We start from the raw sequence: 15,260 nt of genomic DNA, 5'->3' as shown, positions 1-15,260 counted from the left end.
GTGTCCCGATAAGGAGATGAGAGCGCCAGTCAGACTGAACGAATAAAGCGCCGCCGCAGCGGTCTCCTTAGGTAAAGATTAAGTGAGCGTTAAATCCCGCCGCACTTCTGTCAGCAGGTCGTAGAACGGCATTGTGGGTAATGTAGGGTGTGTGTGACCTCCTTCAGCAGAGTTTTCTGACTGAAAGCGATGAGACGGTACGTGTGGGGAAACAGTACACCATCATGAGGGCTCTGGAGTTATGTTTGAAGATTTGGCCTAAATAGTTTGGGTGTCTCTGGTGTACAGGAAATATTCACGTTGCTGACATGTTGCATGCAACATACTGCACACACACACACACACACACACACACACACACACATACTCACGTACTGCATACACATACACACATACTGTGCACACACACATATTTACATACTGCACACACACACACACACACACACACAAACATACTGCACACACACACATACTGCGCACACACACACACACACACATACTGCACACACACACACTCACACACACACACACACATGTACACACACAAACAATTTTAATAGTGCATATTGAGTCAGATTATATGCCTTATAAGAACACCGTGAAACCTCTGTTGCTACGGAGACATGGCCCTTGACTGTGCTCACATGGTGTAAAATGTGATGCAGTGTGTGTATGTGTTCGCTGATGAAGAGCATGTGCTGGGCTAGAAACAGACTACACACACATACACACACACACACATACACACACACACACATACACATACACACGTACACATACACACGTACACATACACACGTACACTGGATGATTTCTATATTTCTCTCTGTCCGTCTCTCTCTTTCCATCTTTCTCTCTGTCTGTCTCGCTTTCAGTCCATCTGTCTGTCTTTCTGTCTGTCTGCATGTCTGTGTATGTCCGTCTATCTGAAACACAACATTGTAGTAAAAAAAAAAGTGTGTATGTGTACTTTTAATTAAAAAAAAAAGGTGTGTGCACATGGACAGACAGACAGAGAGAGAGAGAGAGAGAGAGAGACAGAGAGAGAGAGAGACCGAGAGAGAGAGAGAGACAGAGAGAGAGAGAGAGCATATGAAAGTGCACTTAGTTTTCATAGAAACAGTTTTCAGTGAAGCAGGACTTGAAGATGTTTCAGAGAAACGGGGTTTATCGTCAGTGCAGATTTACGCTATACGCACTATACACTATATCCATCTGCTTCATTCAAATGGCTCGATCCTCTTACATTGGTGCGTGTGTACACTTTTATTTGTATGTATGTTTAAATGGTTTGTAAATTTTTCTTTATTTTTTTGCTCTTGCTGTCTCAGGACCTGAAGAAGTATGGTGCTACAACAGTGGTGCGTGTGTGTGAGGTGACCTACGACAAAACGCCCCTGGAGAAGGACGGCATCACCGTGGTGGTGAGTGTGTTTTAGGCTCATGCACACTGTAGTATAGTCAGATATTAAGTCTCTGCGTATCGCTCTAGCTTTTCAAGTGGCCTTAAATAGATGTGGAACTGTTATATGTGATACGCTCTCACACACCTCATGAAACACACACACACACACACACACACACACACACACGTGCGCGCACGCACGTTGTCTGCGCAGCACTGAGCCGTCCGCCTCGTAGCTTCTACACGTGTTTCTGATTACCGGCGTCAACGTTTTTCCTGTTGCCATGGAAATGGCCTCCATTTCAGTGCTCCCTGCCTTTTTTTTTCCTCGTTCTGATTATTATTTTTTTTTTTCTCTGACTTTGTGAGAAGAAAGGCGAGCGTGAAAGAGAACTGTTGTGTAACACTGCTGTTTGGCCCTGACTCAGTCAAAAAGCACCGAGCTGAAGTGTGTGTGTGTACGTGCTCGATATGTGCTTAGCTGAGGAAAAGAAGCTTGGGGAAGAACTGGCATCTGAATATTTATGATACAGCTGCAGAGATTTAAATTAGCCTGTAATGAGACTGTAATCATCAGTCCCAGTGAAGGAGGCGTGGCCTCTGTACCTGTCAGTCCCAGTGAAGGAGGCATGGCCTCTGTACCTGTCAGTCCCTGTGGAGGAGGTGTGGTCTCTGTACCTCAGTCCCAGTGAAGGAGGCGTGGTCTCTATCTGTCAGTCCCAGTGAAGGAGGTGTGGTCTCTATCTGTCAGTCCCAGTGAAGGAGGTGTGGTCTCTATCTGTCAGTCCCTGTGGAGGAGGTGTGGTCTCTGTACCTGTCAGTCCCAGTGAAGGAGGCGTGGCCTCTGTACCTGTCAGTCCCAGTGAAGGAGGCGTGGCCTCTGTACCTGTCAGTCCGAGTGAAGGAGGCGTGGTCTCTGTACCTGTCAGTCCCAGTGAAGGAGGCGTGGTCTCTGTACCGGTCAGTCCCAGTGAAGGAGGCGTGGTCTCTGTACCTGTCGGTCCCAGTGAAGGAGGTGTGGTCTCTGTACCTGTCAGTCCCTGTGGAGGAGGTGTGGTCTCTGTACCTGTCAGTCCCAGTGAAGGAGGTGTGGTCTCTGTACCTGTCAGTCCCAGTGAAGGAGGTGTGGTCTCTGTACCTGTCAGTCCCAGTGAAGGAGGCGTGGTCTCTGTACCTGTCAGTCCCAGTGAAGGAGGTGTGGTCTCTGTACCTGTCAGTCCCAGTAAAGGAGGCGTGGCCTCTGTACCTTTTAGAGGTTTCACAGCAAATGGGGTGAATATTTATGCAATTATAACTTTCCCCCATGTCAGTATTATGGGTTGGTTTGTGTAGATTAACGACATATAATCCCAATTAAGACCATTTTATTTCCAGGTTGTAACACTATAAAATATGGAGGGCGGGGGAGTAAATACTTACGCAAGGCACTGTATATTACAGCTACAGTACTACTTGAATGGAACTGTATCAGTGCAGTTGCATGGCTTTATGACTATGTAGAGTGTATTTATTAATGTGTGTGCTTGTGTGTGTGTGTGTGAGATACAGGATGATTACAGGTTTTTACACAGTTGTTTCACCTGTAGTGTGTATTTATTGCTGTTATACGGTGTGTGTTTATTGCTGTTATTGTGCTGCTGTGATCTCTCACTCAAGAGACCAAACCCTTTTGGTGCTGATGAGCAAAGGCCCTCTTGAGGACAATCAGCAGCGTTCTAGGGGTGTGTGTGCGTGTGTGTGTAAATCCTGAGAGGAGTGTGTCTGTCCTTTAAAGCTGAATACCTGCCTGATTTTAATGAGCTTGATCACACTATTCATTCTTGTGAGCTCTTGAATCCCTGATTATGTGCTCATGTGTACGTGACCTGGTGTGTGTGCGACCAATAATCCGCTTCCTAATTATACACCAAGCAAGACATGATTGTTTACCCAACATAAATGACATCAGTACACCTTCATTTCTCTATCACACACACACATACACACACAGTATCAAAGTAGCACAAAGGCTGCGTTTCTCTTCTTTCATTCCAGCATTCATTTTAAGAAGGTGCCATGTACCCACTTTCCCAAACCTTTAGATTCGAAAGCCGGGTCCTGACCATGTTGTGGTGTGTTTCTGATGCAGGATTGGCCGTTTGATGATGGAGCTCCTCCTCCCTCCAAGGTGGTGGAGGACTGGCTGAGCCTCCTCAGGAGACGCTTCATGGAGGAACCGGGCTGCTGCGTGGCTGTGCACTGTGTCGCGGGCCTCGGCAGGTCAGTCATTCATCCAGCGTAGAGTCAGATCCGAAACCGGTACCAAAGGCTCACGCAGTACGCCACCTGAAAACGTAATCCTCGTTTCTGATTGGTCAAGAGATGAATGAATGAATTTTACATAGCAGCAGTTATATATGACGGTACGTACAGCTGCAAGGCGAATCACAGGGTTATTTTAAAGCACTCGTTCTAATATGTTAGCATTTCCGTAGTGACAAACCCATTCACAGGGACTTGATACGTCAGATACTTGTATTTCTCCTGCTATATAGTAGGTAAGTACGTGGTTTTGGACGTGCTCTCCTGTTTGCCGTTAAACGGTCGAGCGCTGCCGTGTGTGATCGCGTCCTGTCGCAGAATGTGGTGAAAACTCCCACACGAGTTAATAGTGTGATTAAGGTGTGTACACGTCTGTAACGCACGCCGATAATGCGACTAAAACAGGAATACTCCACACGTCTTAATTCCATTCGTGTTTACTTCGAGTATGACTTTAATCGGATTAAGGTCATCGATAATCTCTGTTCACATGCTAGTTTCTTAATCTGAGTATCGTCTTAATCGGGTTCATATCGGATTACCGTTGTCCGTGTAAACGTACCAAGTATCTCCGTTTCATGTTGGTCTTCATCACACCATCACATGGCTGATCATTTCCCTATAACAGCACGTCCCCAAGTGTCCTTACTCGCATCTTAACGACCTACACCCGATATCGATTGTAGCCAGTCGGATCAGAACGCGCTTTCTCGGACTTTCCAGTACGTCAGTGAAGAACATGGGCCTCTTATTTGAGAAGCAGGATCTGAGAAGGCGAATTGTAATGGCTTAGAAACGTTTTCGATAAATACAGAATCTCTTTAGTGACTGTGGTCAATTCACAGCAAGACTTTAGGACTGGATTATAAACCTCCTAGACGCTTCTGAAATACACACATGCCAAAAACACACACACACACACACACAAAACAAAAAAAAACAAATGGCTACTTAAGCTATAATTAAAGAAAGTTTATTCACACTGGGATGCATTTGTTATAAAGTGTGTGCGTATCAAACGTGTAATTTAGAAAGCTTGAAGTTTATACACACATCGTCTGGTGCCCCTTAATCACCAACCTCCTTTTTCGCTCTGCCTCGACTCTCAATCTGGAAAAGAATGTGAACTGCGTGCTCTCCGGAGCATAAACCACTTTTCTCCCATGAGCCTGATTTTCTCCAGCGACCGCAGCCAGGGTTGACCAGCCTCTCTGGCCTCGTCCCGTTTCGTCTGCGTGGGTGACACGATGCCCATTTGAAGCCCTGAGCCTGGACAGAGAGCTCGGCCAAAGTCAACACGACTCGTGGCACGTTTGGTCAGCTGTGACGCTGCTGCAGTATTATTAGAGATAAAGACGGAACAGGAAAAGCCTTTTTTTATTTTATTTTATTATCATTATTATATTTAATGCAGTGTTTACTGTATATCCGCAGAGCGTCCCCTTTTATATGACGTTCAGTGGGAGGTTAAGGTCCTCAGCAGGGGTCTAGGAGGATTTTACTGGATCTGACACACACATGCGCGCACACACACACACACACACACACACAAGTCCATGTGTGTTTTGCTTAATGCTAAGTTATATTCATCCAAAAAGGTGGCTAAAAAAAAAAGTAGGGACGATAAACCTTACTGTAATGCATAAGAAAAACAACGTGAATAAATATCAGGTGTTAAAAGATGTGCAAGGATTTATAATACAGCTAAAAAAAAAAAAAAACACAGTCTTTAAATTAAAAAAAAGCATCACTGTCAATTCAGCATGTAAGGAATAAAAACGTTTGGGGACATGCTGTTTGAAGAAAATAATCAATGACGAGGTGGTGTGATGAATATTTTCCAGTACCAGCACATCCCGAGCTGCTTCACTCCTCTTATAGCACAGCAGTTTGCCATCTTTGCCATCGCTATCGACGTTTTATTCGTCACCAAACGACACGTCATACTTTTTGTTCGTTTCTATATCACGTGGACTGTTGTGGAATGTCCACCAAACAACTGACTTCCTGCTCTCTCTCTGAAAGACAACAATAAATCAAATAAAAAACGCAGCTCGTCGTGTTACCGAGATAAAACAGTAGGTGAGAAATACCCGGATGACCCTCTGCTTCCTCCAAGATTCTGCCATACGGAAGCGCTGGACACTGCGGATACTGCGCTATCCCATAATGCAACGGGACTGGCGCAGAAGAGCCGTCGGAATCGGTGCCACGTAGCACGTCCGTATCGTATTCATGCTGACAGCATATACCGAATCGAAGCGCTGATACTGGAGACTCCTTACAAAAATGTTAAATAAACGTCGCGTCACAAAAAAAAAAACTTATCAAAGCACATCAAAATGGTACCGCTTGAAGTAGCGTGGAAATGGTTTTGGACCTCAATTCCACATGGACGTTCTCGCTGTGGTTGCTGGGACTACGGTTGCTGCGATGATCTTAGGACTGCAATTACTACATACAGTTCTGCACTCAGGTCTCCTTTAGTGAACAGTGGACTAGTTCAACAAACAGACTTCATATAAACACCATCATGAACTTTCTCTTACTTTCACTCTATCCGTTATTACTCAGATGAGGACGGGTTCCCTTCTGAGTCTGCTTCCTCTCGAGGTCTCTTCCTCATATCATCTCTTTCCTCACCACCGTCTCGCTCAATACGGATAAATTCACACACTTAAAATCCGTATCCTGTGTTTATATGTTTCTGTAAAGCTGCTTTGAGACGACGTCCATCGTTAAAAGCGCTACACGGATAAAATCGAATTGAATCAGCGATCATACACGGTTTTATAACCGTTCTAACGGAGCATCTGCCGTACAAGTCTCTGTTGCTGTTACTGTACTTTAGAAAAGATACGTTGTTACTATAGAAGTTGTTTCTATAAGTTACTAAATACCATGTACTATAACGTCGCTACTATAAGTTGTTGTTACTATGGAAACAACTTTGAAAAGTTGTTACTATAGACACGATAACGCATTAGAAGAAGCGCATTAACATAAACTCGCGACGTGCGTCAGAGCTGCTGTTATAGAAAATGAACCAACGCCTTCTGACCAATCAGAATCAAGAAAATTCGATTCTATTAAGTTTGATATATGTATACGTGATGACCTCAAGACCTTTGCGACGGAAAAAAAAAAAAAGAAATATATGTAACTTCCCAGAGTGCTTTGAAAAAAAAGTAAGTAAAAAAAAAAAAACGTTCTTAGTAGACGAGACATATTTCTGCTTTATAAGAAGACGTCCAAGACAATGCACTAAAAAAAGTGGAGCGATGCGCGGAGGCAGCGGGCCTCTCCATGCTGTTTCACGTCTTCGGAGCGGTAAAACCCCCGCCTCTGACGCACGTCTTTCCCTCTCCGCGGGGAATTGACCTCGATTTTTGAAACGGTGCCAGTGTTTTCTTGGCCCGTCTTCGTTTTCATCCAATTCCTACGCCAAACACTCTGTACCGCGCTTGTGCGTTTTTCTCTGAAAGGGAAAAAAAAAAAAAGAAAAGAAACAGGCAGACCACATGTGTATACAAAGTGTATACTTTACACAGTGAGGTTTGACTAATGGGGGGGGGGGGGGGAATTACTTATAGCAGATCTTCCCAGAAGCCTTTTCGTTTTTCTTAGAATCTAATTTTGTTCTTAGAAGCGAAGTAGTTCCTAGAAAACGACTCCATGTGAGTGTTTAGGATGAGCCGTATAGACTGCGTATTTCGAAGAATATATTTAGTTAAGTGCTTCGGCGCTGTCTGCGTCGCTCACGAGCGTTTAGAAACACGATTCGTTTTGTTATAGATAAAGTGTATACGAGTGTGTGAGTGGGAGGTTCTTTCTCACTTTATTCCTCTCGCACACACACACAGAGCCATCTGTTTGTGCGAGGGCTGTGTGTCCCCGTCTTTTACGAGTTTTTTTTTACGTGTTTTTTCCGCAGGGCTCCGGTGCTGGTAGCTTTGGCTCTCATTGAGTGTGGGATGAAGTATGAAGATGCGATCCAGTTCATCAGACAGTACGTGCAGCTTTGTTCCAGTGTGTTCCTGCACTGTTTTTTCACACACACTTGTCGACGCCAACCTCGGTTTCACCGCAGCGCCGCGGCATTCTGATTTCTGATTGGTCGGGAGATGTTGATCATTTTGACCGTGGTATAAATCACAAATTGATACGAGTGCCGCGGTCATGATATAAATACGGTGTCGTTTCTATAGCGACGGCTCGTTCGGAGGGATTTACACGCTAGACGCTGCGCGTAAACTAATTAGAAACGCGTGTAGTCGTCGATTTATTGAAGGAGTCTCCAGTGTCAGAGCTTTGTAACAGTCTAGCATGGGAAAGTCTTCAGGGCAGAGGAGTTTGCAGTTTCTCTGTAATATGACACGCTGCAATTTTGTCTTATTAAAGCGCACCTATTATGGTTTTTCAAATCTTAGCTTTCATGTAGTGTATTATATACGTAGCTGTTTGCGAATGCAAGAACGTCTGCGAAGTTTAAAAAATCAAAGCGCACGACAAACGGAGTTATCGACTCCCAGAAGAAGGAACCGATTCTGAACAGCTGAAACGAGTCGTTAGTGATTCCAGACTTTACTTCTCGTACAAACCTACGTAGGTTTGTAACTAAAAAATCACCTTCATCGGCCGCTCGCTGACAGCGGTAGACCAATCACGACAGACTGGGACGTCTGACCAATCAGAGCAGGGTACGCTCTCTGAAAGGAGGCGTTTAGAACGAATCCTTTACAACGAATCATTTAAGGAGTCGTTTGTGACACGAGGCGGAGGTAACGCTGCCGTTTAAATTATGAGCACGTTAAAGTGTTTTTTAACCTCGTATGCACGTAAATCTTTCGTAATGAGACCTTTAAAACAAAATTAGGCACGTTTCAAAACCATAACAGGTGCACTTTAACTTCACACGAGAGAAAGGGAGGGCGGGATCGGCTGTTTATAGCTGCTGTAACATGAGTGATAACGGGAATTGGCTTGTTTTGTGGACATTCAGCGTATACATGTACGTAACTGTAAACGGATAAAAAAAACTAGTCAGTCTTTGAGCAATAAATAAGTAAATGTTTTTTTCATGGTGTGGTAGAGGAGGAATAAAACATTTCAGAATGTGCGGTTATTAAATTCACACCAGGACACAGTACACAACCCCACCAGGAAATATTTTCCAGCACACCTACAAGTGTAGTTTTCTTGAAGTACTGCATGCTTTCGAACCCGACGCTGTCTAGACCGTAAAACTCCTCGTTCTTGTGAAAGAGAAAGAACGAGAAGGAGGAAAAAACGCTTCATCTCGCAAACTTAACCCTGTACTTTTGCTTCGCTTGTGCACGTGATGCTACGTGGGAAGGCTAAGCGGTATCCGAGCTTTATTTCGGTTCAAAACATCATAAAATTTCACTTCAGCAGCTGAACATTACACCGTTATATATAAATAATTAAGACATGACGAAGCTGCTCACGTGAACAAACTGTATCTGTAACTATTTTCTGCATGTAATTTGCTCGGTGAACCTGTTTCATGTCGTCTAACGTGCTTTACCAATCGTGCCTTGACAGGAAGCGGCGTGGCGCGATAAACAGCAAACAGCTGACCTATCTGGAGAAGTACAGACCCAAACAGAGACTGCGCTATAAACACCCACACATCTTCAAGAACAAGTGCTGCCTCATGTGACCTGAACGCTGCGCCCGAACCCGAACCATGCCGGTACCGAACTTCTCAGACCGGGGCGCTCTTCGCCGAACTGCTCGAAGCACAGCCCCGTTTCGGTCTGACTCAATCCCTGTCTGTGCCTAAACCCCAAATCGCTCTCACTACAGAGTGAACACTGCCACGACTCTCAGAGAGGTCAAAGGTCACCGCAGGGTCCGTAAGGCGCACCAAAGAAGGTGACCTTTGACTGATTGACCAGCTGATACGGAGCCAAGGGGAATCATGGGAAACTTTTTTTTTTTTTTGCCTGATCACTTTCTTTTATCTGTGAAGTCTCAGGTCGTTTCATTATCAAGTCGTCTCAGATACTGCCGCTTACTCTTTAATTCCCCCGCGATGCTTCGGCATTTCGTGAGTAAGCCCGGCGTGGAAATGGACGGAGAGGATTTATAGTAGGGGCTCCTCTGCGTTTTCATAACTCCTTTGGCCAAAATCTTTGCAGCTTCTGAGAAAGAGGAATACATGAAGGCTTTTGTGAACTCTGCAGTAGAGAGAAGCGTGTGTAAGACTTTCTGTTTTTATTCCACTTCTGCCATCATCATCATCATCATCATTATTTTTTTTTCTACACGCTTATGATATTTTCGAATGAATTTAGTTGGATGTATCTTCCCCATCCCAACACACACAAAATAAACCAATAAGCCAAACGAATGTAGTAAACACGTCGCGCACCGCCACGCAAGCCGAGTCGGTCATACTCCTGCGCTAATGAAGACGAAGACCGGACCCGAGAAGTACGTCCTTCCCAACACGACAACGAATAACGCACTTACCGTATCCGTGTTTGAGATCTGCCGTGTACGGCGCGAACGTTCGGCACGTATTTACAATCACCCGTGTTGTTCGAAAGCGTTTTGGTTTCCCTGGAAAACGTTTATATGTAAATGTACGATTCCAAGGCACGGTTTCAGATCTGACACCGAGGTGACATTTCAATAAAGACTGGTACAGTCAAAGATGACGGTCGAAAGAAATTCATTCCAATTTAATTGTTGCTAGTACATCTAATGAAACGGATTTTTTTTTTTTCTTTTTAAATATTATGTGTCGTTTGTACCAAGTGAGCAGATTCGACCGCTATATTATTCATTTCTCAGCCCTGTACTATACGTTTAAAAAAAAAAAACATCGATTATGTGCGCCATGTGATTTAAAATAATTCAGCGTAATGCTGTTATACTGAATATACGTGATTCGGTCGCAGGAGATCGATATGAGGTAACTGACATTTCAGACACAATATGGACAAACGTTTTGTTTCTTTTTTTTGCCCCGTCGGCAGAAATAGTTCCCGAAGAAGCCGCTGCGGGATAGAGCGTTCCGTGTTGCCACGGTAACGTGTGGTAACGGTTTCGACGTGACGAACGGTTCTTCGGATCGTGATTTGACGTCGTGAACACAGACGAGCGGCGTGATACACACGGTCTTATGTACCGATACCAGTGCTGTTCTACTAAACATCAGCACACTTGGAGCGCCGCTTATCCAATCAGATTAGTGCACATTAGTGAACTAACTATTGTATGATTGTACGACTTTAAAAAACGTACACGTATGGGTCTGAGGTGAGTGTTACGCTTTAGCGATGATGCCGCAACGAATCGTGGGACTTTCAGCTTGTTCTCATGGGCAAGTCACCAATCAGAGTGTCCTCAGTGTTTTTGGAGGAGGATCAAGAGCACTTCCCCGGTTTTTTATTGTTCTTGGTACGTGTGTTCTTGATTATTGGAATGTAACTTGGGCGTTAAAAGATGATCTCAGCCGTGGACAGAAAACAACACGTATTGAGAAATACCAGTGCGCTTTCTTTGTTGTTTGAGTTAGTTATCTAACCGATAAGTTCCTCTGACATTTTTGTCGGGGTCATGTCCCGATGCACACCTCAACTCTGCATCACGTCACACACTGTTTATATTGTATATTCTCCTTTCAAGCGCAGAGATGAATCACTTCAGATGTCACTTTAATGTGTTTCTGAAAAGATCTTTCAAAACCTCAGGTCCTCACACGGCCCCGAATGAGAGCTCATGGACGGCTTTAAGACTTTTCTGTCTGCTTTTGAACACATACCTCCTGCTGTACAGAGATGCTTATGATAATAATAATAATAATAATAAAGGCTGATTATGAATCATTCCGTCGTACTTGGTGTAATATGAGATGGCTGCATCACCATGTGTGAGTAAAGACATGACTCATGCACACTCTGGACTTGCCAGCTCATCACTTCGACCGCTAGAGCGTTGGAGATGCGAGTGTGTGCAAGTGCTGCCATCTGCCGGACAGAACTCAGAACACACGTGCACACACGGACGTCCAAGCCCACTGCAGAATTATTTGATTAATTAATAATTTGTTAAGATAAGACAAAAACGTTTGCACTGAAGAGAATAAAAATGAGTCTAACAATAAGTAGGTTTGTTCAAATATATCCTTCTGTTCTTCCATAAACTGCTCTGACTCCAGTTTTAATTGAATTGATTTAAAAAGATTTTGGTTTACATGACACGATTTCTTAGATCTTTTTCTGAATTTTGCATTCATATTTCCTTTTTAAAAAAATTCCACCGTGAATTCACCATATTTGAACATGGTAAGAAATCTGTTTTTAAAAAAAACAACAACATACAGTTATTTTGTTAGCTTTTCATTGTCCTCAATCACCATTTCTAACAGAGCATGTTCATTATCTTAACTTTCCTATTTTTCATAATTCACAGTAATCTGATTACATATTAAATACCGCCAGAGCTTTTACCATGATTAAACTAACCCCTTTTATCTAGTTATTGTACATTTTAGAACTGAGATGGTTCTAATTTTGGTGTAAATCTGATGAATCGTGGCAGATGTGTAGTGACCCCTGGTGGTGACTCGCTGATAGTTTCAGTGTAATTCAAACACTGCTTCACAGATTTACACAAGACATGTTTACAGGCTAAGATGTTAGCATTTGATATGTATGTATGTATGATCGGTGTAAATTGTTAGTATTTTGTCTTCTGGGAGACATGTAACTATCTTATTTAACATCTGAAGGGCAGTAATAAATAAAAAAAAAAATTTAAAAAAGAAGTTCTTTAAACAAAATTATATCAATTTACACCGATCATCCTGTTCAAAAGTTTACATCCCCCTGGCTCTTAATGTATTGTATTGCCTTCTTGAGCATCAGTGAATGTGTGCACCGTTTGTAATCGTCGTGTACGAATCCCTCAGTCGTCCTCAGTGTGAAAAGATGGATCTCGACATCATATAGCCGCTACTGGAAAGGGCTAGAAGATGCTGCAGAAGTAAAGAATGTGCAGGACCTGGAGGATTTTTCTGAAGAACAGTGGGGCGGTTTAACTGCTCAGGACAAACAAGGGACTCATGAAGAACTCTCACAAAACATAAACACAGTCTCTGATCATCCAGGTAACGACACACGGGATTAATAATCAAGGGCGTGTAAACTTTTGAACGGGGTAATTTTTATAAATTCAGCTATTTTCTTGTCTTGTGGACGATGTGTAAACATCTGTTATGTGAAATAGATTATTCAGGACAGGACTAAATAAAAAAAATAACATGGGATTTTTATGATCATTCTTATTTTGTTAGCAGTATTAAGATTTAGCAGATTCTGCAAGGGGTGTGCAAACTTTCGGACACAACTGTATATGTAAACATACTTACATACGCAAAATGTTTGCAGCCAGGATGGTGTCTCGTCATTTTACTGTGTAAAAACTGAACATGGAAAAGTCACTGGAGATGAAGAGCTTTCTGATGATGCTATGCAGTTTGGCAGTTGATGAAACGTTCACTTTGCAGCTGTTTTATTTCACCCACTTATTTTCTTTGGAGATAAGTGAAATCCCTGTGCAGAGGCTTGTGGGAGTGAGAGTGGCACAAACGGCCGATGAGAGCAAGTCAAGGATTTATCAACTTCATGCAAATGACAGCTGGAAAAATTGCCAGAAGAATCATCATAAAACAGAATGGAGTCAGAAAGCAGCCTGGTAACAACTTTCCCACGATAACAGGCCTACAACATATTAAACTTACACTGACATTTAAATTTAGCAAATGTAGCAAAACTCTGCGCTTCCGAGAGCGTCATTAGTCTATAGACATAGCCTTTATTTTGGTAGGTAACACAAAGTAGGAAACAGCCTATAAGAGTTAGTAAATAACGTGTGTTATGAAAAAAAAAAAATGAGGTCTTAGTTATTTTCTGTTATAAATGTAAGCTATAATTAATGTTACCCTGTAGTGCATCCACATGCAAATGGATACGCGGTGATAAATGTGATCAGCTTACGACCTTAACAATTACAAACAATAAAGTTAAAAAATATATATATATATATATATATCTAATTTTAACTACTGCAACTTTCTAGCTTAAGTTAATGATTACAACATAGAGATGAACTACTAACTCATCCTGTAAATAGCTATAGATATCAGACATATGTGATTAAAATGCTATTTTACACTAATATAAAAGACAAGGTTGTTGCTGTTAGTTAGACACTAAAGTCACTAAACCAGTGGAAAAACATCTGTTTAAACCTGAATAGTCACATGATGTCCGTAATATGGAATATTTATTGAGGTGCATTCCCAAAATATTTTGGACAGTACCTCCTGTATATATTGTGATTTCTATGTAAATGTTTATCTAAACGAATTGTGTGCTAGTTTAGTATAAAAGAAAACTTTAAGAACTTTGAGATTTTCCACTAAGAGACGGTTGCTGTCATTTTCTTAGCACTTTAGAGTGTCGTTTTAAAAATTAGTTCGCAAAAGCATACTTTAATGAACGTTCCTTGTGAGTTGTCACATAACCATTAGAGAACGTTGCATTTTATAGTTCCCGGAACATTTCAGGAGCAGTGCTGGGGTTGTTAACCAAAATGGAACGCCGAACGTTCCGAAATGGATCCCGGGTTAAATAAATGACCGAAGGGGAACAAACTGCACAAGGTACAAGGAAACGTTTTGCATTTGCTGGGACATGAAATGCGAATGATCAAATTCTGGTGGTGAGCTGATTCATTCTTGTAATCCTCTGTTTCTATGAGTATTTGCTGAAGTCTATGTTCATTCTGGTTTATCTCTGCCTCTTTAAGTCTATGTTAAATGTGACCGATGTACTCCACATACCTTCTGTCAGCTCATAGAGAGTACAAGTTGTTCCAGAACACTTGAACAGTAGAAGATATTATAATTCATATTGAAATCATGAGAGGTTTATGCCGAGATTATCTCTAAAAATCCCGTATTTCTCATTTCTTATGGTTTGGTCCGGTGGGTCTCTATGACAGAACACACTAAGTTCAGAGGTGATAGCACTCCCAGACTTAAGTCTGAAAACAAATTAAGACACTACATATAAAAACATCACTAATTATACTATGACGAATGAATCAGAAGACAGTTGTATGTAAAATAAGCAAAACGAGGGAGCATGTTCTGAGATTCACTGTAACAAAATGCACTCTAATACTTTTTAAAATGCATTTCAATGCTGTGTCATATCTTTACTAACCATTTCTGTTTAAAAGTAACAGACTTATTGCTAATCCAGAGATAGTCTGCATGAAATAAGCAGAAAGAGCAATTAGCTATTCTCATATGCCACGTTTAGAGGTGTTAAAATTTAATGCTCATGTAATATAGCAGTCTGTGGAGGTCGTTATTATAATTTTACTATGAATACATTCGCATCATGTTATAAGCATTCATATATGCATTTTCCAAAAGAATTACAAAAATCTGTGACACTTTATAGCTACAGTTATTCTGCATTATGGATTGTTGACATGTTGCATCTTTACA

The 15,260-nt window shown here is 42.2% G+C and overlaps 1 protein-coding gene across 3 annotated transcripts in view; it reads left to right on the top strand.

Moving 5' to 3' along the window:
* Positions 1–11,565, top strand: part of ptp4a3a (protein tyrosine phosphatase 4A3a) — a 31,644-nt gene extending 20,079 nt beyond the window's left edge. For 2 of the 3 annotated variants that reach the window (XM_017481065.3, XM_017481066.3), the window contains exons 3-6: positions 1,332–1,424; positions 3,534–3,664; positions 7,641–7,715; positions 9,272–11,565. In XM_017481065.3, the coding sequence (XP_017336554.1) occupies positions 1,332–1,424; positions 3,534–3,664; positions 7,641–7,715; positions 9,272–9,389 (417 nt within the window). In that variant the 3' untranslated portion in view covers positions 9,390–11,565. The remainder of the gene's footprint in view (positions 1–1,331; positions 1,425–3,533; positions 3,665–7,640; positions 7,716–9,271) is intronic. The other variant, XM_047158812.2, reaches the window with a different exon arrangement.
* Positions 11,566–15,260: the final 3,695 nt, after the last annotated feature.

Source organism: Ictalurus punctatus, chromosome 12, assembly GCF_001660625.3.
Source record: "Ictalurus punctatus breed USDA103 chromosome 12, Coco_2.0, whole genome shotgun sequence".
In the NCBI taxonomy this organism is placed as follows: domain Eukaryota; kingdom Metazoa; phylum Chordata; class Actinopteri; order Siluriformes; family Ictaluridae; genus Ictalurus; species Ictalurus punctatus.
Note: the sequence above shows the minus strand (reverse complement) of the source record. Positions and strands in the feature narration are given on the sequence as shown.